Source organism: Drosophila tropicalis, unplaced genomic scaffold (genome assembly GCF_018151085.1).
Source record: "Drosophila tropicalis isolate 14030-0801.00 unplaced genomic scaffold, ASM1815108v1 contig_158, whole genome shotgun sequence".
Classification (NCBI taxonomy): Eukaryota; Metazoa; Arthropoda; class Insecta; order Diptera; family Drosophilidae; genus Drosophila; species Drosophila tropicalis.
The window spans coordinates 9,099,983-9,127,516 of record NW_027172602.1 but is presented as its reverse complement, the minus strand read 5'-3'; the positions used below and the strand labels follow the sequence as shown (position 1 = coordinate 9,127,516).

At 38.4% G+C, this 27,534-nt stretch overlaps 7 protein-coding genes across 16 annotated transcripts in view; 4 read left to right on the top strand and 3 right to left on the bottom strand.

The window, feature by feature from the left end:
* Window positions 1-8,967: 8,967 nt before the first annotated feature.
* On the bottom strand, window positions 8,968-10,316 carry rux (roughex). The gene is made up of 2 exons (XM_068302779.1): window positions 10,137-10,316; window positions 8,968-10,069 (listed from the first exon to the last, which is right to left on the bottom strand). Exons 1-2 carry the CDS (start codon window positions 10,174-10,176, stop codon window positions 9,129-9,131), a joined length of 981 nt encoding a protein of 326 aa, XP_068158880.1. The 5' UTR covers window positions 10,177-10,316; the 3' UTR covers window positions 8,968-9,128.
* Window positions 10,317-10,452: 136 nt separating this feature from the next.
* Window positions 10,453-13,160, top strand: LOC137585325 (protein SREK1IP1). The gene is made up of 2 exons (XM_068301062.1): window positions 10,453-10,673; window positions 10,752-13,160. Exons 1-2 carry the CDS (start codon window positions 10,569-10,571, stop codon window positions 11,037-11,039), a joined length of 393 nt encoding a protein of 130 aa, XP_068157163.1. The 5' UTR covers window positions 10,453-10,568; the 3' UTR covers window positions 11,040-13,160.
* Window positions 13,161-13,221: 61 nt separating this feature from the next.
* On the bottom strand, window positions 13,222-15,028 carry LOC137585331 (uncharacterized). The gene is given in 3 exon segments (XM_068301075.1): window positions 13,222-14,055; window positions 14,057-14,769; window positions 14,827-15,028. Coding segments are annotated over 3 exon segments (1,488 nt in total). The 5' UTR covers window positions 14,877-15,028; the 3' UTR covers window positions 13,222-13,330.
* Window positions 15,029-15,870: 842 nt separating this feature from the next.
* Agxt (Alanine-glyoxylate aminotransferase) lies at window positions 15,871-18,053 on the top strand. The gene is made up of 3 exons (XM_068301051.1): window positions 15,871-16,204; window positions 16,869-17,731; window positions 17,834-18,053. Exons 1-3 carry the CDS (start codon window positions 16,055-16,057, stop codon window positions 17,997-17,999), a joined length of 1,179 nt encoding a protein of 392 aa, XP_068157152.1. The 5' UTR covers window positions 15,871-16,054; the 3' UTR covers window positions 18,000-18,053.
* A 504-nt stretch (window positions 18,054-18,557) lies between these two features.
* RpL7A (ribosomal protein L7A) lies at window positions 18,558-20,038 on the bottom strand. Its single transcript, XM_068303213.1, has 4 exons — window positions 19,879-20,038; window positions 19,608-19,731; window positions 19,169-19,539; window positions 18,558-18,964 (listed from the first exon to the last, which is right to left on the bottom strand). The coding sequence occupies exons 1-4, from the start codon at window positions 19,891-19,893 to the stop codon at window positions 18,659-18,661; spliced, it is 816 nt and encodes a 271-aa protein (XP_068159314.1). The 5' UTR covers window positions 19,894-20,038; the 3' UTR covers window positions 18,558-18,658.
* Window positions 19,929-24,870, top strand: dx (deltex). The gene is given in 6 exon segments (XM_068300036.1): window positions 19,929-19,986; window positions 20,537-21,063; window positions 21,138-22,298; window positions 22,300-22,392; window positions 22,464-22,606; window positions 22,676-24,870. Coding segments are annotated over 6 exon segments (2,283 nt in total). The 3' UTR covers window positions 22,977-24,870.
* Window positions 24,871-26,847: 1,977 nt separating this feature from the next.
* Window positions 26,848-27,534, top strand: part of LOC137585185 (mucin-2) — a 37,735-nt gene continuing 37,048 nt past the window's right edge. For 2 of the 10 annotated variants that reach the window (XR_011033532.1, XM_068300896.1), the window contains exon 1: window positions 26,848-27,292. The gene's annotated coding sequence lies outside the window, so the exon portion shown is untranslated. The remainder of the gene's footprint in view (window positions 27,293-27,534) is intronic. The other 8 variants (XM_068300948.1, XM_068300887.1, XM_068300907.1 and 5 more) reach the window with 6 other exon arrangements.

The window sequence follows — 27,534 nt, the reverse complement described above, 5'->3', positions numbered from 1 at the left end:
CCTCCTGCAGCCAACAACAACCAAACAAAGGTTAAAACGATCTTGCCAACTTTTTAAGGAAATATATGTACATGGATATTTTCAATTATACAAATCCAACAATTTCTCAACAATTCTATCTATCTGCTTACATTCTTAAATTTAAATTAAAAAGCTAAAAAAAAATAACAGCATGCAAAGTTTCTCGCTTTTATACTTTTTTTTTCCCTCCTTTTATTTTTCGTTGTAAATGAAATTTATAGCCAGCAATTTGGTTGCATGTCATTCCAAGACATTGCAATAATTAAGAGCGGAAATGCTTTGATGAATGCGAAAAGACAGAGCAAGAGAAAGAGATGCTTTTATAGCTAGGACAGTAAGTGAGTCAGTCTGTTGGCGGATGAGTGAGTGAGTGGCATATTATGTCAAGATTCGCCATCTGAGTAGTTAGCCGATCAACAGCTCCAAAAACAAATGACTTGACCATCAATTTTCCCCTTCATTGTAAAAGTCTTATTACAGAAAAACCTAAGGGCCAGGCCAAATCTGAGATAAAAACACAAAGATTGTTGTATACCCTAACAAGTAAGAACAAACTTAACCTGAATGTTGTAGTTTTTCGATTTTTATGAAATAGGATATATTTTTTTATTCCCCGATCTTTATAAATTTCGACACAGTTATTAATAGGTATATACAACTGACAAATAATAAATTTCATACGAATATCTTGGAAAATAACAAAGTTAGTAGTAAAACTCATTCTCTTTGACCGGGGACAGATCCAGGGGGAGTTTGTTTTGATCCATAAGGACATGCTGATCACGAATTTATATACAGTTTGTATGATTGTATGCATATACACACCAAAAATAAATATACCCTTTTTGCAAGGGTATAGTAAAGAAAAAAGAAAGAGAAAAAACCACAAATGGGGGAAGAATCAATTGCGGGTAGCAGAACTAATTGATGATGCCTGTCATATATCAAAATAGCACCTGGTTGATCATGAAAAACAAAGAAGAAGCAAAAAAAAAAAAAAACAAACATACAGAGAAAGAGAGAGAGAGAGAACGAATACAAATACAGGTAGCCCACCAATGCCACTCCAATACTGGCTGACTTAGTCGATCAGTTGAAGTTTGTTCGTAAAGTTTTTGGGCACGCGCGCATCATTTATTATAAACCAAAATGAACTGGCATTGGCAACGCCCTCATTAGTCCCAAAAGAAAAGGGAAAGAGGTCACTGGGCAACATCACTAAATATCGTTCGAAGCCCTTTATGATTTATGCAGATTTGTTTTATGTGTATAAAGATAATCTTTATACCTCTTAACCGATTCCTAGTCACACAGTTTTGTTTTAAGTAAGCAAATGAATACTTTTTTCGTTGGCTGGGCGGCGTCGTCAACCCGTAAAGATTTCATTATGAGGTTACTCCCCCATAACATCAAAATCAATGGGCGTTCCGGCAGCATTAAAGATAAAGTCATAAAAACAAGCAAAACCCGAAATGAAATTAAGTTGTTTCTTTATGCTTCTCACTGATGATGATCGTCGTCGTCGTTGTCGTCGTCGTCAAGACGATCATTTTGTGGATCGTTAAAATGAAAATGATGGCCAATTGTGTGGTTGGGGTTGTTTCCCAGGCATCCAACAAGAAAAAAGAAAACCAACCCAATAAAAGAAAAGAAATAAAAACCAGAACAGTCACCAAAATTTTGCCAATGCAAAAGTCAAACAAAGTGTATGTATATCCTAAGGAAAGTTTAGGTTACTGACAAAAATTTTGGCGCCCATTTAGGTTTGAAGTGAAGTATTGGCTGATATTTTTTATTTTGAGGTTTTTACGTATCGTTTGTTATTTGAGCATAGATCAATAAATTTGCCCGCAGTCTAATGCGATTACAAGAGAACCCTTTTTTTTTTTGGCGCGAAGGCAGAATCCAGAACTCAAATTGATACAGCCAAAAGAAATTCAAGCGTAAAAATAAAATTGAAGTCAGCAGAAGCTACTTTTGTGCATATACCATCAATGTAGGTATATATATATGAGTATAATGCAGGTGACGGATCATGCTTCAGAATGAGAGAATAGAGATCGGGGCAGAAGAGAGGATTAACAAATAACCCTTTTCTTAGTTAAGTTTCTTTACCATTCGCATGAAACCAAAGCTGCTGCCAGTTCAAATGTTGATGAAGTCTTGTTATCATTTTAATCCGCAGGAGCTGAAGCAGCAGCCAGCCAACCAACCAACAAGCCAGCCGACCTTTTCCTTTGAATGAAACTTAAAACCATCGAACGGCACTCGCCGAGCCAACTCCCCCACCCCGCAGCCGCCGCCGACGCCCCAAACAACACGATCCAAGCCCATACCCTTCCATTCCATTCGATGCAATCCCATCAAGCGTGAAAATACCGCGAAATTCCTTTTGTGTGCTGTGTGCTGTGTTGTTGCCTTTTGTGCTACTCGAATCGAAAATGGAATCAACCTCAATCGACTCTCAAGACCCTCTCTTTGCCCCTCTGCCTTCCCTGCCGGGATGTGGGTCTGCTGCGTTTATTTATTTATCTTCTTTTCTTTTTGCTTCTTGTGGAAAATTATAAAAAAAATGTAAACAAAAAATAAGCGTTAACATGGCAACAATGACATCCTGCTGTGACATTGAAATATTCTTATTATAAATTTGTATGACATTCGATTCGATTCGATTCTGGCGTTCTGGTATTTGTGTGCCTGACGAGAATCCGCTAATTATTAACAAGGAAGGAGGAGAAAAGACGGCGCCCAATGAGATTTGCATGTCCTTCTAAGCGAACGTCATCAATTAGAACTAAGAAAAAAATATATAAATGTAAAGGGCGTGGAAAGGGGAGGAGAAGCACAACGAGGCAAGTGTCAAAATGTAACAACTCCTCATAAACATCAACATCAACAGCTCCTGGCAATCTAATCAGAGATTAAAACAGCAGCGAAAAGCTGACAACGCCCACTGATTGCTTCCTTCCTGCCCAAAACCATCCTTACTTCCTTCCTGGCTTTCCCTTACCCTCCCTCCCCATCCAACCAACCAACTGTGTGCGTCAAAATGCAAAATTCAATTGTTTAGCCCTTTGTCCGGAGGGGTAGAGTATCAAGTAATTTACAGGAAAAAATTGACATGAACGCAAAGGAGAGAAAAAATGAACAGAATCCATTTGTCAGCCCCCTTCAGATTAAAATCAAAGATTTAAAGTGTAATTTGATTCATGAGTTAGGCCAGAGCCAAAGCCAAAGCCAAAGCCAGAACCAGAGAACCAGCATACCCAAGGGTGAGAGAGAGCTTGCGCATGAAAAGAGCAAAGCGTGACCCCAGAAAAATCACACGGCCAAAAGCAGAAGCTGAGCTACCAGGAAGCTACCAGGACAACACCAATAAATGACAACAAAACACAAAACACACCCGCCCCAAATGAGATGAGATGAGATGAGATGAGTTTGGGCTTGGGCTTGTGTTTGGTCTCAGTTTGATTCGACCCGGAGTATTTGGGGTTGCTCTTCCGCCTCCTTCTCCACCTACTCCCCCTCCTTCGATTCAGCCCCTGGTAACGGTAGAGTGATTTCCACTTCTGACTCCTGCGGGGGGTGCGCGTGTCCTGGCTTGATTCTCCTGAGTGCTATTTTGTTCTGAAGTGTGCCAGACGCCCAGAGACCATGTATCCCATGTACCAGTTGCTGTTTAGCTGGTCGGGCAAAGGATGCGACCACGACGGCGCCAGACTTCAGTGAGTTTCGCGCGGGGAGGGGGAGCCATTCTGTCTCCCTCTTTCTTTCTCTCTCTCTCTCTCTCTCTTTCTCTCTGTGTGTGTGTGCAACCGGTTGAGTCCATTAATCATTTTCTAATTTGTGGAATGCAGACTGGGAAGGGTCGTCGCTTACAGTAGTCTCTCCCATTCTACACCCTTCCCACAATCTTCTTCCCCCTCTGATTATCTTTCTCTCTCACTCTCTTGTGGCGCGCGTTCCCGAAAATGAAATTTTCACATCTGTAATTTGTTAAGTGCGTTTGTTATTTCATAGAATTATTTCACTTTTATGGGTTAAGTGCTTTTTGAATTATGTTACTTTTGGCTCCTTGGTTTGTCGCTTCCCTTTTTTTTCCTGGTTTGTTTCAATAACCGGGGTTTCTTTCTTAATTCTGTTATTCTTTTCCTGACAATGGGCAATTCGGTAGTAATCGGGCAGTGGGGAAATGTGCAAACCAAACAGAATTTACACGAATTTTTCAATTAAATACAATTTTTTCTAAACCAATTGAAAGAAAATAAAAATTTTGAAAACAAAATAATAATGATTCTTGGAATTGTAAGCTATGCTTGCCTTTTTTCTCTTTATCTTCTTAGTTGCAATTCGCAACTAGTTTTAGTGTAGAAGTGGTGTCATAGCTTAATAATTCAAGAGATGTTAGCAAAGTCTGCCGATGAGAGGTTGTTCTTGAATTTTTCCCAAAATGACATTAAACCTGCTCATTTGAAAGTTTAAGATAAGGTCCCAATACAATATCAAAATTAATAGAAGAAAGAGACAAAGATAGTAAAGGGAAATCTAACCACGTGAATCCTTTCCATCGCAAAAGTACAAATGAAGACATGTGCTTGAAGAAACTCCATCCAAACTCTCCACCTCCGTCAGTTAACTAACCATTTGTGAGACAAATGAGACATAGATTCACCAAAGCTAAAGGAAAACTTCAATGCCAAATGTTGCGCCATTAGGAAGAAGAAAAAAAAGGGAAACAAAACTTCCAGCTCATAAACTTTGCCCTCAAACTGAATTTTAAGTTGATTTAACTTGATTACTTCATTTGCAGCAACAACAACAACAACCCAACCAGCAGCCACGTTGTCAGTAGAAATAGAACTAATGGTGAAAATATTGCCATTGATTTTGCGACAAGTGGATGTTCCTTGTTGTTGTTTTTGTCCACAGTTGTTCATCTCACCCAGACCTCTTAACCATTGTGCGCTCATTCCCATTTCCATTCTTCTTCCATTTCCGATTGTCGAGGGTGTCATTTGGTAATTGTTACAAGCTGCCGCATATTTGGACAAGACCAGGGTACACACTCAAAACAAACAAATGAGTTGGAGTTGAAACTACCCCCAGGAAAGGACATGGACTTAGAAGCCTGTCTCCTCCTCCTCCTTCTTCTTCTTGCACAGCACCAATGCCATTTGTAAACGGATACGCATAGAGACCTCAATAGACGCACACGACACACAGACACCATTGTGGAATGGGGGGGGATGGGATGGGATCAGGGCATTCAATAGCGTTAGCAAATGTCATTAGTTTACAGTTGTCTGATTTCTTTCATATAATATAACTCCATTTGCCTTCTGTTGTGATCAATGATGACATCGTAATTTCTATCTCGAAACCCAAAAAGGGCCAAATAAACATCGTGGTGTTGGTCAGAGCCAAGTAAGCAGTATCCAATGATGGCATTAAATATAGGAAACTCCAAAATTTATGAGCTGTTTTGCTCTTTTCAGCAGCTAAATAGTCAGATCATCAAAAAGGATATAAACATACATAGTTCGAACATAAAAAATTGTTTATCAACGTTTTTTGCCATTAAAGATGAAGAAAAACTGAGACAAAAGTTAGATAATGAATTTTATAATCACTACAACAATCTGCAAGGTAAACGGTGCATTAGTTTTAATTGCAAAAACTTGGTTTTAGAAAAAAAAAAAAAACATAAAAATTTGATAATTTTTTGTAGAATAAAATCTTAGCCAGGATTCAAATGCTGTTTCCTTAAAAATTTGGCTAAATCTTGAAAAAATATTTATCGAATTAGCTTTCCCCCTATTTCCTAGAATTTCCTAGGTGTATTCCCTTAAGGTGAGTCTTGTGAATTCTTTTAATTGAAGCACTTTCTATGGTAAGGAACATGAAGAATACAAATTTACACACACTGTATTCTTAGGGGAAGCATCGAATCGCCCCGATCGTAGCAATGTTCCAGCTGTTTTGAATAGCTTTTAAGATATGAAAAACCGACGACATCTGTTCGAGGGACAAGTTAGGCAAGTCAATATGATTTGTGATTTACAACAGGTTTCAATTAACCAAACAGCATCATTTTCCCCCCCTTTTAAAGGCGGGGCTCGCCCGTCACACTTCATTTTGATACCCCACTCCAATCTCCACCTCCCGGTGGCCCCTTGGAGGCTTTTTGCATGTGCCCACTCTCTTTCTCTTTGTCTCTCTTAGTGATCCAAGTTTCTATGTGAAGGAAAGCCAGCAGCTGAGAGGCGTTGACAGGCACATAAATAAACGAGCGGTTAAGTATTGTAGCATATACCATGTAATGTTAGACGAATAGTTTTTACATAAGTAGTTTCTTCTTTTCATGGTTTTTCCTTGTGTAAACGGAGACGATGACGATACGCTGGGGAAAACATAGTCAGTCAGTCAGCCAGTCAGTCAGTGGTTCCTGTTGCAGTGGCAGTTGTTGACTAATTAAAAACTAGGCGGCAATACATTCATACATAGATGGGAAGTGGCCCTTAAGTGGTTGCAGTGAAAGAGAGGGAGGAATGCGCAGAGCGACAGAGATAGAAAACTTAATTTTGACCTGATGAATTGTCAAATTGTATGGCATCCATACATTTTGTGGCGACATTTTTCAATTAAATATTCTCTTTTTTCTTCTTTGGGGGCGACAACTGGGCGGGCGTTTTTTTTGGGCTTAATCTTTGAGGCTCATTAAATTCAAATGGAATTTCATTTTTGAAAGCAAACTTAATCCGCTCATAAACATCATCATCATCATCATCAACATGTTTTCCACCTACATTTTATTGGGGTGTCTCTCGGCATTCGCCCCTTTCTCTTTGGTCATAAATCACTTGCTACTTTTGGGAAGGATTTGTTTGTCTCCTCCCTCCATACACACACACACAAATACATACATATATACGTGCATACGTGTGCCGACTTAAACTACGTAGCGAATGCAGACAGGACACATTTTGGCGACCAAAATGTAATTTCAAGCACCAGAGAGCATCCCTGGAGCAGCGGACAAGTCAGGCCTGTTACTCCTGTTCCACTTGGCTTGTTTAACGATTTTAACTTCTATTACGCCGAGTGCCACTTGGTTGACGGTCTCTCGATGTCTTAATGCCCACCCGGTGACGAGCTGAAGCTCACCCTCTGCTGGCCCAGGCCATACAATTTAAATCAAAATGGATTTTTGTCTTTTCTATTTTCTATCGAATAAATGGGAGAGGGGGGGCACAGAAATAGAGATGTGTCCCGCCTATTTTTTTTTCTTGATCGTCAAAGTGCTGACAATGTTCAGCCAGACAGGCAAGACGATTTATTAGGGTTTTTAGCTTTTTGGTAGGGATCTTCTTTCTTCAAGATGGGGCATCACCTCTAGTCTCGATTCTATGCAAGATTCATTAGTATAGGTTTTACAAATAAAGTTTGCATATGTACATATGTGTGTGTATGTATATACATACATATGTATGTGTTTCATTTAAGAAGATATTGTTAAAGGCGTATGTATGTACATATGTACATACATACATATGTATGTTAAAATTAAGAAGAATGAAAGTAAATAAATATTTGTAATATAAACAATATAAATTTAATAATGAATTAGAAAACTCCACTTACCTTACTATTTCAACAACGGCTTTCTTCATTTTCGCACACACTCATACATACATGCATATAAAAAAGGAAACAAAAACCGCTACACTTACTCGCGTGCTCTTTTGCTCTCTCAGAGAGGTACTCCACCTGGCAATCTCGACAGATTTTCTTCTTCTTTCTATTGCAATTTGTACAAGGAAACTAATTTATGTACATACATACATACATATGTATGTAGAAACATTTTAAAGATACATATGTATGTACATACATATGTAATGTTAAGAAAAGTTTTACACAAACACACATCCATCCAAACATACATAAATATGTACATACATATGTATGTATTATACACTTAAAAAAAAGGCAACAAAAAAGGAACGGACTTCACAGACACAATCACGCGCGCTTTATTTTCACTCTTTCTTTGCGACTCACTGCAAAGAACTTTTTGCTTCCTCTTTCTTTTAACCTTTTAACACTTTTATTCCTAACTAATCTGTTAAACCGATTTAAATAACCATTTCAAAGACTATTTAAAGGCTAAGCAACACAGTGCGTACGTACACTTAAAAAAAAAAAAAAAAAAAAAACAAAACGGAACCGATCACACAAACACAAACACGCGCGCTTTTGGCTTTCTTTGTGTGACGATGCTAAGCCGACTCTCTGCAGAGAACTTTTTGCCTCCTTTTACATTTTAAACAGTTTTGCTAGGAATAAACTAAATCATTAAACCAATATAACCATTTCGTAGATATTCACACAACTTTTCACACACTTAAAAAAACAAAAAACCGCAATTGACCACTTTTACAATTAAACTCGCGCGCTTTGTTTCTCTTTCTCGCTCTCTCTTTATCTCTGCTTGCCTATTCATTTGCTTAAACAAAGCTTTCTCTTTCTAATACAATTTTAGAATTTTACACAAAATCCATTATTCCAATTTGAATGCTAATATAACCATTTGAAAGATAATCACAAGAACTTTATTCAAAACTAATTTTTTTACCACTTTCAATAAATTTAAACGTTTAAAAAAATGGAAAAACAAATCAAATTGACAGCTAACAACGGGCACAGCGTATGGTGAATTAGAGTTGAAGGACTGAAACCGTTTGTCAAATTCAACACACTTGCAAACAATTAAAAAACAAGAATGAAAAATATTACACATTTTTGCACTAAAAGGATTATTTAAAATTCGAAGTGCTTTTTGAGATTTCAGATTCAAATTTATTCAAAAAAAAAAACATTAATATCTAGTCAAATAAGTAATATTGTAATTTCACTAATTAAAACTATTGCTAATTATAATAATGATTTTATATAAAAATATATATATTTATTTCTTAATGTAAAAACAAAAACGTATTCAAGCAACTTTCAATTAATAGGAAACAAATTGTAATTTTTTTCAATTAAGTGGGTAAATTCACCACTTAAAATTAACTTCTAATGAGGTCAGTACTGTCCATGCACATCTAAACATAGAAACGGAGCCCGGCTGGACGTTTGGGTTCTACATCAGTTTGATTGCCATGGTGACGCTTGCGTGGAGTCAGCAAAGAACGAGATGGACTAAAAGATGCAGTCGTTGGCTCTTCTTTTTCTGACTGCTTCTTGACGAGCGGCGAGGTTATAACGGCGTTGGTATCGTCTTGCAAATCATCTGAACCACTTACAAAAAGCAATCGGCGCACACCACGTGGTTGTGGCATTATTGTCGTCGTCGTCGGCTCCTGTTCCTCGGTGTCAGTCCAATGGCGGCGCAACTGAATAGCTCGTGGTGTGGGTGGTGCCCGTGTGGACTTCTGCCTGAGTTGTCTGAACTTTTCATATAGAGCCAGGTAGATCTCATCACTGTGTTCCCTACGATAAGCTAGTGTTAGCAGCACTTGACGAGAATCACCCAAATCCACGCCACCATCGTCTGAGCCATGTATGGACTCTAGCATTCCTTTGGCTTGAATATATGTCAAAAGTTCCATATTATGCATCGACGGACGTGGCGGGGTAACCAAATGACTGGGCACTAGGGTCGATCCACGACCCACCACCTCTTCGTCATCACTGTCTGCAAGCAGATGCAATGTGGTGGCACGCACGCGCTCCTTCTGCTGGTGCAGGCGACGACGCGTTCGATCGAAGATGCGGGCAAAACGCTCCTTGAGTATCACCTCATCGGCAGGATCACAAGGTTGAGCTTCACGGAAGCTAGCATGTTTGTATCGACCCATTAGCTGCGTCCTCATATAACCCGTCACTGAATCTATGCCTGAAATGTGGCGCCCAAAGAAATTGAGTTGGCAATCCTCCGCCAGTTCGGTACGCACATTGCCATCGTTTGCGCTCTGAATGAATCGTTGTATAATGCTGCTAGGTGTAGACTGCTCATCCAGCATTTTAATTATCCCTGCGGCAACTGGAATGCAATTGCAGACATCAAAAACTATTGCAATCGAATTAGTATTTAGATTTCCCCATCTTACCTTCCGGTGCTATTAACACGCTTTTACTGTTTTCACTCATTTTTGTTAAAATACTTGGTTTACGAAATATAGAACCTAAGATTATATAGTCACAACTAACAAAAAAAAAAAAAAAACACTTAGATTTAAATTTTGGTTTTCTGTAATGCTGACTTGGTTTGGGTATGTTTTGTCTTTTCAGGGAATATAGTGCATTTTTGGTATTTTGCTATTCTTTGGGTATTTTTTTAAATTCTGGTATTTTTTCGGCTCCCACTATTTTGAGTTTGAATGAAAAGTATCGATAATTATCGATATTACTGCGATAATTTTGCAGCACTACCCCTCCTCCATCAACTATTCACATACAAGCAATTTTAACGCAAAAACAGAATCATACCGGGGCCTGCGACTGTCTGGAGTTTGGCAATTGTGCAAGAGCCTTAGGTAAAGATGAACTTTCCGTTAGCCAATGCCAACAAGGATACATTGCGGGCAGCATGCAAAAAATGCGGCTACGCAGGTCACCTGACCTATCAGTGCCGGAATTTTCTCAAGGTAAGAAAAACAAACAAGTCTGTAAACTAAATGCCGGATAACCAAAATGTTTGTGTGTGTTACAATATATTTGCATAGGTGGATCCTAACAAGGAAATATTGCTAGATGTTGAAAGCACTAGTTCTGATTCGGAATTGGATTACTTGACGCCACTGACAGAGTTGCGGGCCGAAGAACTAAAGAGCGGCGAGGCGGCGCCCCCGCCACCTTCACAAACAACAGCTGCAGCGGCGGCAACAACCATAGCGGCAGCGGCGGCTAAACAAGATAAGAAACGGAGCAGCACAAAGGCTGCCACGAAGCAATCGAAATCAGCGCATCATCACAAGAAGCGCAAGAAAAAAGCCGAGCAAGAAGAAGCATAAAAAAAGCGATGAATCGAGCAAGAAAACCAAATCCAAGAATAGCAGCACCAGCAAGAAATCAAAGCGTCGTCGCGCTTCCAGCCCTAGCAGCAGCAGCAGCACTTCTTCGTCAGACTCGTCTTCATCTTCCACCTCCTCATCTGATTCGGACTCGTCGTCGTCTTCCTCCGATTCCAGTGACAATGAGGAGTCCAGCACAAGTGAATCCGATGAATATGGACGTAAAAAGAAACGCCAGGGTAAATATAAACGTAAAGCAGATACGGCAATGTTGCGACGCAAGAAAACTAAAGTGAAGCGTAAGCGTCATCGTGCCGGAGGCTCTAGTGGTGGCCCACCAGCCGGCAGCTACCTGAGCAGTCTCAGCGACAGCAGCACCTACTAATATAAAATTGCATTGAGGCATTGATGATGGATCCAAAATAGATAGATAGTTAGAGGAACAGAAAATGGGAACTGCCGGCTGTGTGGTGGCTAACTCAAGCGCACCCTCTCATTCCCTATCTTTCTCTCCCTCTCAATCTTGATTTACAAATACGCTCTCTCGCTCTCACTCTTTCTTGTGTTCCCACCCTGAATTCCGTCTCCCTCACTATCATATTTTTTCCCTCCTTATCCTCCTTCACCTCTTTTTCACTTTATTTCAAAAACTAGTTGGATTTCTACATGTAGTTTAAGAAAAGATAATGCATTATTTTAGGCTAGGCCAGTTTTAAAACTTGTCAATTCTCCATAAGCTTCGAGTAAGCAGCTTTATAGTCACTTTAGTTAAAAAAGGGATGACAAAGTGAAACTGAATAACACATTAGCAGCATCAATTTTTGTACCCATATCTTTGGGATCACACACAGACACAACACCCCCCCCCCCCCACAAATAGGTGTAGTTCGAAAGTCCGCACATTCATACAACAACAACAACAAAATCAGGAATATATAGAAATATTGACCTTTTACAGTTTAGCTTATTTGATGAAGGCAACTATGTACATACTTTGCCTTCATTTATTTTTTCCCCTTTTAAGAAATGTTCACAGTTTATATATATAAAAAAATCAGAAGACCTCATATCATACAATCGTTTGGCGAAAATCTCAGGTCCAAAAATATTTTTTTTGGCATGAGATTTTCTTCTTTTTAAAAAACCATATTTCAAGAAAAAAGTGTCTTATCATAACGATACGCAATTTATATTCAGGTATAGAATCCTCACCTCGAGTTCTTGGCATATATATATAGGTTTCTGAACTCTAAAAACACGCATTACCATTATATTAAACTTATATATACATATTTTTTTTAAAAAAGGAATTAAAACTCAAATATACATATATTGAATTCTGTTATGGGCTAAAAGTGTTAATAACTTTTGAGCTTAACCTTTTTTTTTTTTTGATAATAATTTTTAATTCACTGAATTAATTGCAATATATACATATATTTGTTAGATACTTAGAAGTAAGCATGTTTCTTTCATTTTCGCTTTCCTTAAATAATAATAGTTCAATTCGAAAATTTGAAAAATGCGTGACAAACAATTTAAGAAGCTTATAATATCTTAAGAACTCGAGAAATACTTTGGAAAACTTATGTCGTTTACTTTCACATACAAACATATATTCATTCGTTATATACGTATTAATAAAATTCTATAAATTAACATACATATACACATATATATAATTTAAGAAGAAAAAGAATTATTGTTATTATATTTAGGTCCAATAATCATAATTCATTTGAAGATTTTGATTAAATTTTAGAAGAAAAAAAATTGTGAATAATTTCGAAAGGATTCGATTGATTTTCAATATTTCAAAAGTTATAGCTACATATGAGAGATAATAATAACTGGAGCATTTAGTAGTCATAATAAGAATATGGTTCCTAAATGAAAATAAAAAAAATTCAACGAAATTCGGTTGATTCATTAATTCGTAATCATTTTTTGCCGACACATGAACTGCCACCTGTCCATGCTCTGCCTCTCCTGCAAAAACTGCTCACTTCCACACACATTTAGACTTATCTTTATATATTTTATAACTTTAAGTTGCCACAATGACAAAAGAAATATATAAATAAAATATAACAAATTTATAGTTTGTATAATAAAAGGAAATGTTTTTTTTTTTTTTGGGATACGGAATGTTCGACATAATCGCGAAAAAAACATATTTCAATTATTCATTATACTATTTATTCCCATTGATTTTTGAATTCAGTTTTGTGACTTTTAAAATTGAAATAGTTTTAGTTAAAATAACAAGGTTTATCAAAACGTGATTAGTCCTAGTATGGAGCTCCTTCGATTCTATTTTGCATGGCCAAAAGGCGACGTTCTAGCTTCATAATTTTTTCGGTTGATTGTTCACATTGCTGACAGGACGGAGAAGCGGATGGAGAGGAGGTGGTGGCATTGGTTATTTGCTGATTGCGCAATTGAGTCATACCGGCCAATAGTGATGTGTTTTGTTGTTTTAGTTCCCTATTCTGGGCCAACAATTCTTCACACAAGGCACAGGTGGAGGAACGTAAATCATTCAGTGCCTGTTCTTTGGCTTGGAGTGTTTTCATTAATGCACGATTCTCTTTTTTGAAATTCAAAAGCTTTTGCTCCAATTCCAGCAACTCATCTTCCTTGTCGTTTGCGGCCAATGATGAAGAATTGGCGATTGTATCGCCAGCTCCGGAAAAGTTGCTACTGCTGCCGGCAGATCCTCCATTGCTATTATTACCCGTAGTTAGTCGTGACATGGCCTGAAGTATAGAATCTATTTTTTTCTCCATCACATGACCTGTGGCCCGTTGCTCAACCAAATAGATATCCAGCTTGTCTGCAGTAGCATTGGGATGAATGTGGTTGGGTACCTCATCTTGTGGGTTTGTGGCTAGAGCCAAAGTTGTTGTTGTTGTGGTTTTTTTGATTGGCAAAAATTCAGTACAGGCTATTGCTTGAGGAACTGGCGTCACTATTACATCATCTACTTCCTCCTCACTTTCAGCTTGGGGGGACTGTCGGACGTTTAGGCTGACGTGGACGTGGTTGAGGCTGTGGAACCGAGGCGGCTAGCTTCTCTAGCTTTTCCGTTGTTGACGTCGCATTGTGCTTCTTCCGAGAAGTGGAAGTGGTGTTGGCATTGGCATTGGGGGAAGAGTTGGAGGCATTGCTGGGTACCTGTTCTATGGGTAGACCACGCTTCACAATAGTTTTGATAAACTCTTGCTCATCTGCCAGGGACTCCAAACGTATGCTCCAAAAATGTTGTCCGTCGTCATAATATTGTATATAGGATTCTTTTAAGATTACATTTGGGGTCTTTGTGTTGGGCTTAAGGAGCAAGGTACTCATTATCAGTGTCTTGCTCTTGTATATAATAAGTTTATACTCCGTTGGATCCGATTCATTGATCATCAAGGCAATACCCACGCGACCTATTTTATCCGTACCTCTATAGCCACTGGCCACCTTGGCTAAAATGGAGGTCCATCGGGGCTCTCCTTTACTGGCCGATGTCGTCGCTGGTGCCGTGGAGTGTTGACGCTTTTCATTATGCGAGGTTGATTTAGTTTTCTTCTCCGTTTGCTGTTTTGACTGCGGCTGCTGCTGCTGTTGCTGTTGCTGTTGGCCGGATCGCTGTGGCTGGTAACGCAAACTGTTGGATTCATACTGCAAGGGCATCTCATCATCATCGAATATCTGTCGCAGATTACGGGGTCCTCCCGTGTGGCTGAAATGAATACGGGTTTGGACTTGTTGTTAATGAGTGACTAAGATTTGAATTCACCTGCGCAGCTTATCAAAGAAATCCTCATAATTATCGCCTCCGAATTCCATGGCCCTACCGGGAAATGAGGCGATAATACCTTCCACTTGGCTTCTTTCCAGCTCCCGTTTGAAATCTTTGTCTAATGATAATTATTAAATATTTCCAGAAACAAAAAAGAAACTATTACTACTGTATTATTGTTATTGTTATTGCTGGCAATGATAATAACAAAAGCTATCGATAATTAATCGATACCACGTCACTAATTAATCGATAATTGTAACGAATTTTTAAAGAAAACTGTTTAACAAAAATAAGGAAATTAAACGAAATAATAAATTGAAGCTAAACAAAATGTGTCTTTTGAAAATTAACCTTAAACTAAACAAATAAAACTACAATTCAGTATTTGAAATATTCAAACAACTCTTTCACTTCCAAATGACTTAAAAATTATTGAAATAGGTAACATTTACATTGCGATGGCTCTCGTTTATGTTTTTTTTTTTTAATGCGTTAAGCTTAATTTAAAGAAACCCCTACAATTGGCCTTCAAATCGAACAGAAATTAATTACCAGAATTTTGGTATTTCGAATTGCGATGCCAAAAAATAATTTGTGCGAATTTCATCAGAGATAAGCTAAGACGAACGATTTTTGACCCCCTAATTAATGGCCCCTAGGGGCAGTCTGCATAGACATAGGCAAATCCTGAATCCTAAAAGATTTTTAACATTTGGAACATCTAGAACGAAGAAAGATCAATCACACGAATTTCACCACGAGGTCGGCTTGGCTATCAATTCCTCATGGAATTCGATCAGAGCAGAGCGCAGTAATACCCTCTCCCATCTCCCATCGGCATCAGCTTCAGGCCAGGGAAAGCCAGCGAAAATCTTGATAAGAACAGCGGATCATTTACCATTTGTTCAAGTGCGTTCGTTCATCACACAAATAACACAAAAAAGTGATAAGGGCTTCATATGTACATATGTATGAACATACGTCTAGGTCATATAAAGAGACTGGACCAGGCAATTAAATGTTTCAGTTAGATCTTGACATTTGAGAGGAAAATACGAATAAGAAAATTCCGCAAAATCCGTATCTCAGACCCAGTAGAGTATCATCTGTGATAAGCCTCCATCATCACGATCAACGAACAAGAAAAACAATAAACAACTATATTACCATATTACGTAAACGCATCGAGTCAAAAAAGCCAAGTGATAAAACTAAAAACAAAATGGAAGTACCACCGCCCCTTGTTCTAAAGCGTCCTCTCTATGTGCCAAGCAAAACTCTAATGGGTCCTGGTCCTTCGAATTGTTCACAACGTGTGCTAGATGCTATGAGCAATCCAATTCTAGGACATATGCATCCCGAGTGTCTACAGGTAAAGCAACAAAACTAGCAACTCTCAGTGGAAATTTCCATCTAATTTAATCTGCATATTTAACATTTGTCTTATACATACTTCTTATATCCGGTTCCTTTCGTATTCATTTTATGGTCTTTCAGTTTGCATGTTAATAGTTATAGACTGTGCCCAATAATTGTATGTATGGTTTTATGCTGGATATCTAAAATATATATACGTAAACAAGTCAAATTGTTGACTAACTTTTCGAATCTTTTTTTGTTTTGTTAATAATTTAGATCTCTTCTATTTGTATATAGAATTTACAATGTATTTTTCTAGTTTGAAGCTTATCAAGATTCAAAATGCTGAATTCAATGTTTCAATTCTGACACTAATTTAAATGCAACCTTATATTCTGGAAATATATACATATGCACACCTATGGTCAAAATAATAAGAACATAAGCAAAACTTAAGACCATAATAAGACATAAGAAGACCAAAATAAGTGAAATTGCTGTCCAAATTCATAATTAAGTGTGAGGTAAATTTCCCTCTCTAAACTGAGAGTTTAACTCTAAAACTTATCAAATTTCAGTATTTCCCCCTCAATATATCCAATTATCCTTCCAAATGCTTGAGCTAGATGATAAGCCTCAGCGGACATTTGTCATGAGATTTGAAATTTTCCTTACAGATCATGGATGAAGTGAAAGAGGGAATCAAATACATTTTCCAAACACTTAACGATGCCACCATGTGCATAAGTGGATCCGGGCACAGTGGTATGGAGGCAGCCTTGTGCAATCTTATAGAGGAGGGCGATGTTGTGCTACTCGGCATCACGGGAGTTTGGGGACATCGAGCTGGCGATATGGCTAGACGATATGGCGGCGATGTGCGCTATGTTGAGGCGAATTTTGGACGTTCCCTTAGCCTGGAGGAGATCAAATTTGCTTTCGATACGCACAGGCCACGCGTTTTCTTTGTAGCTCAAGGGGATTCCTCCACGGGCATACTTCAGAGTCATCTACGTGAGATTGGAGAACTTTGTCGGCAATATGAATGCCTTTTTGTTGTTGATTTGGTGGCCTCGCTGGGTGGTACTGCCTTTCCAATGGACGAATGGAAGGTGGACGTAGCATATACAGGCTCACAGAAGGCGCTAGGCGGTCCGGCCGGCCTAACGCCCATTTCGTTCAGTAAACGTGCTTTGACCCACATAAAACAGAGGAAGACCAAGTCAAAGGTCTACTACTTTGATATTTTGCTCATCGGCCAGTATTGGGGCTGCTATGGCACACCACGTATTTATCATCACACCATTTCGTCCACATTGCTGTATGGATTACGCGAATCCCTGGCCCATTTCTGTGCAATGGGTTTGGGGGCAGTTGTGAGGCGTCATCAGGAGTGTTCCACACGCCTACAGCTGGGCATAGAGGAGTTGGGCCTGGAGATGTTTATTCCCCGTGAAGAGGATCGTCTGCCCACGGTCAATACAATCAAAATTCCATTTGGTGTAGACTGGAAAAAGGTTGCCGACTATGCCATGCGGAAGTGAGTGGTTAATGTGGTTCTATTTACAACTTGTTTCTAACATCTTGCTCTCTCTATCTTTCTATCTCTCGCTCTCTTCCCCTCTTTCGTTCTGTTTTGTAGATATAATCTCGAAATTAGCGGCGGATTGGGTCCAACTGTTGAGCATGTCTTTCGAATTGGCCTCATGGGAGAGAACGCCACTTTAGAGAAAGTGGACATGGTCCTCAGCATACTGCACGAGGCCATACAGAGCATTAAACTGAGATCGGAGCGTTCGAAAATCTAGTTTTGAAAAATATCTTATATACCTTAAACCTAATAAACAAAATATAAAAACAAAGTTTCATTAATGTGGATAAAGTTATCAGGTAAGAAGAATAAACCAACTAAAGGATCATTTAAACATATAAAACAAATCAAAATGTTTTATAAGAACTGAACTTTACAAGCCTCTAATCGAAAATGTTGAAAACTAATCTTAAGTCTTTTTGCCTAATAAGTCTAGTTAGTTAGAGCCTAGTAAAGAATAACAAATTTTGGTCAGGTGCCAGAAACTAAACTGAACTAATAGATATCGGAAAGCCAACAAGAGCAATTGTTTTTCATTGGTAATAAGTGGAGAAGAGCATTAGACGAATAGCTTGGCTATAATCTTTTTGGATATCGAAAACTTGTTGCTCGGAGCACGCTTTAAACAGATTTAAATGAGAAGTCTTAAGAAAAATATTTGGCGATTCTTAGTCTCTCCTTTAGTGTAACATATGGTATTTAAGTGGGTTTATTTAACACCATAAATCAAGTCAAAAGTATCGCACATATAAAAAAAAAAAACAAAAAAGGTGTATACACTTAAATGTTTATTTGTTTGATGTTTTTTTGCATCCACATTCTTTGTGTACTACTTTTAAAAATAGTTTCTTTCCGCGATCGATCCAAAACTGCTGCTTAACCCTGCTTCTGGGCCAGCTCACGAGCCTTGGCGCGCTCCAGCTTGGCAATACGAGCCAAACTCTTGGAGCCAAGGATACCACCGCCCCAGTGACGACGGATTTCTTCGTGGCGCTCATTGAAGTTGGTCTTGACAGCTTCGAGGACCTTGCCAAAGTTACCCTTATCGTTATTATCCAAACTGGTCAGGGCCAAGGTGGTGCAGGTCTTGCGGCGAACCAGACGACCCAAACGAGCCTTACCCTTGACTATGCAGTAGGGTACACCCATTTTACGGCACAAGGCGGGCAGGAAGAGCACAAGCTGTAAAGTAGAAGAGAAGCACGTATGAGTAACTGGTTGACGCAAGGATTGAGTAATAATTAGTTCATAATGCTCTTTGAGAGCATAAAATCAGCTGTCAATTTGCCACATTCAATATTCGGTTGAAGAAATTCAGTTTTAACATCATTTGCACGTGAGATGATACGAAGACGACCGCTTGTTACACACACAAATTTCTCTTACCTCTAGAGGATCCACATCGTGAGCAATGACAACCAATTGGGCCTTTTTCTGCTCAATCAGCTTGGTCACAGTGTTGGTGCCGGCCGACAGATAGCTGGGCTTCTTCTTGGGTTCCACTTCCTTGCCCTTGGCCTTGGCTTCGGCAATTTTCTTCAAGCGCTGCTTCTTGGCCAACGATGACTCTGGGCGGTATTTTTCCAGGAGCTTGAATAGCTTCACAGCGGTAGTCTTATCCAAAGTCTGGCTGAACTGATGGATTGGTGGTGGGACCTTCAGACGCTTCTGGAGCACGGCCTTTTGACGCTGGACACGGATGTATTTGGGCCAACGCACAAAACGAGACAAATCACGCTTGGGCTGAACATTCTGGCCTGTGTTGAGGAAATTAAAGGTGATATTAATGCATTGCCTTTGCTTCATTTTTTCTTTTTGGACTTACCAATGCCGAAGTTCTTGGGACGCTTCTCGAAGAGCTGGTTGACAACTTTCTTCACAACTGGCTTCTTGACGGCCAAAGGTGCTGGGGCCACCTTCTTGGTCACTGGCTTCTTCTTTGGCCTGGGCTGTAAGTGAAAGGAGAGATTAGTTTTCAGTTTTGCAAGATGAAAACAAACAAACAATAATACAAACAAAACAATTTGCGTTGTTTGTGGCTACAATTTCTTGAGTCACTAAATTTGTATGCCATTCAATTCATTCACTTAATTTACCTTCTTAACCACCATTGTCACTTAGTTTCAATTAAAGATGTTTATTAAAAATGCAGATTTTTTCCGGTCTGCACAAAAAGACCAGCTTTACGTCTGCCCGTCAAAAAGGTAAAGGAATGGTGACAGCGGCGGAAATGGCCTGTTTGACACTTCCAGACATCAGGGTTACATTTTTGTTAATCGGAGCGCCACTGGGCAACAGCAATCAGACCATATTTCGATTAGTCGATAGCACTGATATCGATTGTCGGGGTGGCAACATTATTTGCGAACATGTTTGAGTTCGTGAGTAATGTTGTGTTGCACTCTTCTCTTTGATCTTAATTTCTCGCTCTGCTCTGCTCTGGCCTCTGCGCTTGCGCTAAATGCTGTTTAAATTAGCATATAAATTAATTTAGTAGTAATCCAAGTATAATTACATTGTGTTTTGTTTGCTGTAAGTGTGTGTGAGTGCGTGCGTGTGTGTGCATTGAACGCTTTTAATTCTCAAAGCAAACAAATGCAAATTGCATTCAGGCAAACATGAGTAAAAAAATCGTCTGGCCACCATTTTTAATTTCTTTGTTTATTTTGTGCTCATCTTCGTAGTTGCAGTGGCAGTTGCAATTGATAATGATGAGAGAAGATGTGATGAGACTGCGCGATAACAAATTATGAGTTGAAGTGACAACTGGTGGCAAGTTGAAAGTGATAAATAAATATTGCCATGTCCATGGCCAGCAATGCAAATGGCCATGGCCTGGGTCCTGGCGGGGTGGTGCTGGATCTGGTGCTGCAGTGGCTGCTGCCCCTCCCCCACCGCCCAATCACAATCACACGCATGCTGTATGCGTTTGGGAGTTTGAATTGCGCGGCGGCAAATGGTTGCCCTATTCACCAGCTGTCTCTCAGCACCTGGAGCGTGCGCATGCCAAGAAACTCACCCGTGTTATGCTAAGTGATGCCGATCCCAGATTGGAGCAATATTATGTAAATGTACGTACCATGACCCAAGAATCGGAGTTGGATCAAACGGAGACGATAGGTGTAAGACGAATGTTCTATGCCCCTAGCTCGCCGGCGGGCAAGGGCACCAAATGGGAGTGGTCAGGTGTCGGTGTGGGAGTCGTTGGTGGAAATACGGAATGTGATTGGCGTTCATATAACATGCATGTGCAATGCATCATAGAGGATGCTTGGGCCAGGGTAAGTTGTTAAATACAAAACTTGATTTTCCTTTCATTTTGGGTTTTTAATTTTTTGTTATCGACTTTTATTAGGGCGAACAAACCTTGGATCTCTGCCATACTAATCTGGGTCTGCCCTATACCATTAACTTTTGTAATCTCACACAAATACGTCAACCGAGTGGTCCAATTAGGAGCATACGACGCACCCAACAAGCTCCGTATCCATTGGTCAAGCTTACACCTCAGCAAGCTGTACATATGGCCAGCAATTATAATAGTTTACCCAAGCTGGGAGACAGTGGCAGCAATAAATCTACGCTTCATCGTTTGCCAATGCATCGGCAACAGCATCCATTGCCATTGAGTCATCCTCCGCAACACCAGCAGCAACACCAGCAGCAACATCAGCAGCAGCAACAGCATCCCCATCCCCATTCGCATCAAAAGAAACCACAAAAGAAGCATAGCGAAATATCTACTACAAATCTTCGTCAGATACTCAACAATTTGAATATTTTCGGTGGAAGTAGCAGTAAACATTTAACCACTACCACAGCCAGTTCTGCCTCTTCCTCGTCATCGGCTGCTTCGCATCATCACCATCATCATCAACATCCCCATGGCCATGGCCATGGTCATCCTCTTCATCAAATGGGAAATTTCTCGCATGCCAAAAACTCGATGTTGACCTCATCGATGAATAGCCATCATAGCCGCTGCTCGGAGGGTTCATTACAATCGCAAAGAAGCAGCCGTTTGGGTTCTACTCATTCCCATTCGCATCGTTCACGATCGCGAACGCGTGCTTCGGATACGGATACCAATAGCATGAAGTCTCATCGTCGTCGTCCTAGTGTCGATACAGTATCCACTTACCTCAGCCACGAGAGCAAAGAAAGTTTACGTAGCCGAAATTTTGCCATCTCTGTGAATGATCTACTCGATTGCTCTTTGGGTAGTGATGAGGTTTTCGTGCCATCATTGCCGCCCTCATCACTGGGTGAGCGTGCTCCAGTGCCACCGCCACTGCCACATCATCCACATCATCATCAGCAACAGCAGCAGCAGCAGCAACAACAACAACAACAGCAACAACTACAACTCCAACAACAATCAATCGCTGGCTCGATTGTGGGTGTGGATCCCGCCAGCGATATGATATCGCGTTTTGTCAAAGTCGTTGAGCCACCACTCTGGCCAAATGCCCAACCATGTCCCATGTGCATGGAGGAGCTGGTCCATTCAGTACAAAAATCCTGCCATCTCATTGAGTCGCTGTCAGCATTTAATGCATTTGCAATGCCTCAATGGCATGATAATAGCCCAGCAAAATGAATTGAATAAGGTGAGCGCGTTATTTAAGCATACACAAATCTTTTCATCGTTAAATCCTTGTGTAATTATCTCTTAAAACAGAATCTATTTATCGAGTGCCCTGTCTGTGGCATTGTCTATGGCGAAAAGGTGGGGAATCAGCCTATTGGCAGCATGTCCTGGAGCATAATTAGCAAAAATCTTCCCGGTCATGAGGGGCAGAATACCATACAAATAGTCTATGAGTAAATATCCAAACCACTTTCATAACATTGACAACATTGCTTAATACAAATCTCTCATCGATCTTTTAGCATTGCATCTGGATTACAAACCGCTGAACATCCTCATCCGGGTCGTGCTTTCTTTGCTGTTGGCTTTCCACGCATTTGTTATTTACCTGATTGCCCATTGGGACGAAAAGTTTTGCGTTTTCTAAAAATTGCCTTTGATCGTCGTTTATTATTCTCAATTGGACGATCAGTGACCACGGGACGTGAAGATGTGGTAATATGGAATAGTGTGGATCATAAAACCCAATTCAATATGTTTCCAGATCCAACATATTTGCAACGTACCATGCAACAGTTGGTTCATCTAGGTGTGACTGACTAATCTGTCGTCGTCATTTCTCAATTACAATCTCTTCCAATCTCTTCCATTTCCAATAATGAATTTAAGTAGTTTTTAGTTTTATACCCTTGCAAAAGGTAATTATCAGCATAATAAGCAATCAATTGAGTTCCCTTTGCGTGCAAAGCTTTCCTTTTCTTTGTATTGTAAAATTCTTGACTAGAACGTCAGGCTAAGGTGATACAGTCCTTTTCTAATAGCCATACACATATATAGGCAAACTAGTCTCTCAGTATTAAAACATCCAAATCGGAAAGGATTGAATCTTGTTATCCATTTCTGTAGTTTCTTTAGCGAGTGAAGGACAATAACTTTTAAATTGATTCAAATCGACAGCAATTTCTATTCTACTGAAACGGGATAAGAAAACCTTTTAGAAATATTATCCATTTAAACGCCATATTTCTTAAATTCTGTGAAATTTGTATAGTATATAGTTTGTTTTAGTCTTATTTTGCAAGGGTATATGAACAATTTTGGCATAGTCGAAATTATTCCCGGCCCTCTGGTTTTTACTTGATTTTACTATAATAATTTTTTATTACTAATTATTCTTAGTATATATACATATATATTTCTTTACAATCTTTTTGTGTGTGTGCAATCCTCGTTTTTTTTTTATTTTATGTAAACAACATACATATATATATATATATTTTATTGATTTATTTTGTTTTAGTAAAGTTTGAGCTGCTCGAACCCTAAACAATTAAATCACAGACACATTTAATAGTTTTTTTCCCCCAAAATTCTTGTTCTTCCATTAAAAGATTAATTTCTTTATATTTATATGTAAACTAAGGCCATGTAATCGATATCATATTTTCCCCTCCAAATACATAGTTTAATGCAAATTTTAATGAAAAAAATCACCTATTAGTATTAAATAAGTGAAAGTAACTTGTGTATTAAGTCAGGCATCTACCCATACATACATACATAGATAAAAATGTAACCAAAATTTCAGCAATTCAAAATAATCTCTTTGCAAGTGAGAAAACATTTCATAATCACATTCATAATCATTAATTTGTGTATATTCCTATTTCAAGTTTCTTTTTTGAAAGCTGAACATGAATTTAAAGTTCATTGTTCAGATCCGATCAGTTCGGTAGATTTATAAAACTTCAGAGAAGTTGAAAATTTGCAATGATGGCTTCTATTTTGCAGTTGCTTGCAATAATATCAACTAAATTGTAATGCCATACACATACATTTATATATATATTTAAGATGTATTGAAATTTTGTGCCTGAAACTGGACAAAATGACAAACTGAATTTGAATTTGAATCTTTGAATTGGTCATTTCTTATATTATAAAATATCAGAAGGCTATGAAACAACAATTTGAGTTGCTTTTTGTACAAAACCAGATGATGAAAATGGAATGACAAACATATATCTCATTGCCATAATGCAATCTCCTAATATATGTATGTTCTTTTGTTTAACATAATATACCAACTAAAATACACATATACAAATATATATATTTGTATGTTTCTTAGATTCAGTGAATGATTTTGTGATTTTATTTTGAATTTTGATGAGTTTTTTCCACATAGAATTAATCCTTTTTTTTTTTGTTTGTTTGTTTAAGCCACATAATTAATTGTATTCCAATTAAATCATTCACATTCATAACATATACATATATACATATACACACACATTTGATGAATTGTTGCTTTCATATTGATATCATCTCGAAGACACCTCTCCGACAATTTATATAATAATTATTACTATTATGATAAAGACAGCTATATAACTAAGTTGTATTTAGCACTGACTAGCATTTAGTTTTTCATCTGTAGTTAATATTGCTAATTATATATATAGTTCAAATAAATAAAAAAACAACAATTTCACAATATGACGTAAATTGAACTTCTTGGCAATTGACAAATTTAGCCATATCAAGGTTTCAGTTGAAATAAATTAATATCAATTTTATTTCGCTTGCATTTCGAGACAAGACAAACACGAAAACAAAATGAAATGAAATGTTGCTGGCAACCATTTAAGGTGATGCAGCAATGTTGCAACATGTTGCTGCCTCTTGCCTCAGAGCGGCGAAGGACGAATTGCAGCAGCTTTCACAAAAAAGATGGAAGATGAGCCACACGGGCAGATGGACAGATGGCGAGGACAAATTTTGTTCAAGGGCAACACTTATTTTTTTTAAAGTATCTATAAAGAAAAATTGACCAGATTCGAGATCATAACTGTCCATAACTGTTTTTGACTTTATTCAGTTGCAATTCCCAACTGGTTCTAGCATTGAAATAGTTCCGATTCTAGAATGCTAAGCCAAGTCTGCTGAAAAAGAGCACTTACTTCCTGACAAAAATAATTGTTTTGAAAATATCTAAAAACTAAATTTGCTTCTAGAATATGCAGTTGCTTGTTCTGTGTATCTGCCAGAAGAGAATTTGATTTGAAAGTGTTGAAAAATTTGCAAATTGTGGAATTCCATTACATTTAATGATTTATATCCCCTTTTCTGGGCGTGTTGCTCTCCTTGTGCCACTTGTTGCATGCGTTTGTTTGGTTGTTTTTTCCTAGAATTTCATTTCATGCGATTTTTATTTGATTGACACTGAACGTTGACATTCGATGCAACTTTATGTACATATGTACATACATACATACATACATACATACATATGTACATATATTAACAACTACGCACTCAATCACTGGTTTCGACTGATATCCAGGCGGGTTGTTTTGTCCAAAAATTGCAAGTCCCACTGACCCTGTGTGACATTAAGATCTTTTGTTTTCATTTTTGGAGTATGTTTTTTGTTGTTGTTTTTGCATTTCATTAAGGCATTGCCAAGGGCAACAGCTCCGTGGCCTTATCATTGTCAGCATTCAAGCAAAACACAAAAAGAAACCTCAGAGAAGTTACTTCCAAAAAATCATAAGGATAAAATTCATATAACAAATTCTTTTGCTTGTTAACCATTTTAACGCTTAAATTTTGTTCCACATTTGGCCTAGCCATCTAACTTTGAAAAGGCCAAATACAACCAGGACACTCTGCCATACTAAGTTTAAAAGATTTAACTTACTCTCAACTTTGAACTTAACAATTAGAAATCGAAAGCTGAGGCAGCTCTTGATAGGCAGTGCCGGTTTAAGACATCGTGGGGCCATCGTGGCAAATATAACTTTTCGGTGTCAATAATCAAACTTGGAATATCAGAAATATAGGAAATGGATGAAAATCGGTCAAGAAGTAGTTTGTAATTTAGCCTAATTTAAACTGACATTAAACATTCGATGAAATAAATGAAATCATTTGGTTGAATAACTAAAGGCTTTAAAAACCTATAACTTATTAAAATCGGTTTAAATTTTAAGAGTTTTAACGTTTAAGTTTAAGTTGACCACGATATAATAAGTATCGTATGATGGTAAATGGCACTGGTAAAGTTAGCTAAATCTTTATGATTTACTTGTTTGAAAAGAGTTTTGAAAAACTGAACTAAAGATGGTTATAATCCATAATCTGCATCTCATATGAATGGGGTGATCCTTACTAAGGGACATCAACTCATGTCAAATCCACAGTCACAGTCACAGTCATCTACAGCCAACATCAAGTGAATGTGGTAGTGGAAGTGGGAAAAGGGTAAGAGAAGATAACTTGTACTTTTGGGTTATCTCTGTCTCCTCGGTTGTCGTTGGCGGTGGTGGAAATCTTCTCTTCTTCTCTCTCTCTCTCTCTGTGTCTCTGTCTCTCTTTTATTCTGCTTCTGCTTGGATGGGGAATCCGAGCCTAGATGCGGCAACAACTGCAGTTGGTGGAATCAGTTAAGAGCCTCCGCTCGTGCCAAACGGTTGCTGCATCCGGTGCATTATCTCCTCCAGCCAGTTCAGTTCAGTCCCTTAAAACTTATTAATTATTATTATTATTTTTTTCCTGTGTTTCGAAGAAAACGGAAATAAAATTATAACAACAAAGTGCCAATAGAAACCGCAAAATTTTGCGGGCTATTAAAAAAAACCGCGCAAAAGTCCCCACCGTAACTTTTCTCATTTAGTTCCGTGAGATAACTTTTTTTCTCTCTCTCTCTCGCTATCTTTCTCTTTCTTGGCAATTTGATCTTTCCGTAAATGAAACTATTCAAATATTTAAAGAATACATTTTGTTGTTACTGTCATAACAATTGTTAAGATCGTCTCTCAAGTTTCCAGTTACTAAACCAAAAAAAAACAAGCCTCGAGAGATAGTCAGTGAGTTAGTTAGTTAGATCAACGGTGTTGTCGCTGATAAAGCTACAGGTAAGCATACATATATATATATATATGTATATAAATGGGGTGGGCTGAAATTTACATAGTCTCTTTTGACTCCCCAAAAACCTCTATTAAGATACGCCCCTGTATATACATATATCTACATTGTAGAGTGAACCGTTTTGTGGTTTTGATTTTGCGGTCCACATACCCCTCAATTGGTGGTTTAACCATCAACATAGTGGCGCCATCTAGTGTGCGGCTAACACTAATTTATTTCAAACAAA

Coding starts and splice junctions, on each gene's coding strand:
- RpL7A (XM_068303213.1), bottom strand. Junction 19,540..19,607: donor TCCCAAGAACTTCGGCATTG/GTAAGTCCAAAA, acceptor TCCTCAACACAG/GCCAGAATGTTCAGCCCAAG. Junction 18,965..19,168: donor ACGATGTGGATCCTCTAGAG/GTAAGAGAAATT, acceptor TCTACTTTACAG/CTTGTGCTCTTCCTGCCCGC.
- rux (XM_068302779.1), bottom strand. CDS start 10,176: ATGAGTGAAAACAGTAAAAGCGTGTTAATAGCACCGGAAG. Junction 10,070..10,136: donor CGTGTTAATAGCACCGGAAG/GTAAGATGGGGA, acceptor ATTGCATTCCAG/TTGCCGCAGGGATAATTAAA.
- LOC137585325 (XM_068301062.1), top strand. CDS start 10,569: ATGAACTTTCCGTTAGCCAATGCCAACAAGGATACATTGCGGGCAGCA. Junction 10,674..10,751: donor AGTGCCGGAATTTTCTCAAG/GTAAGAAAAACA, acceptor ATATTTGCATAG/GTGGATCCTAACAAGGAAAT.
- Agxt (XM_068301051.1), top strand. CDS start 16,055: ATGGAAGTACCACCGCCCCTTGTTCTAAAGCGTCCTCTCTATGTGCCA. Junction 16,205..16,868: donor TGCATCCCGAGTGTCTACAG/GTAAAGCAACAA, acceptor TTTTCCTTACAG/ATCATGGATGAAGTGAAAGA. Junction 17,732..17,833: donor GCCGACTATGCCATGCGGAA/GTGAGTGGTTAA, acceptor TCTGTTTTGTAG/ATATAATCTCGAAATTAGCG.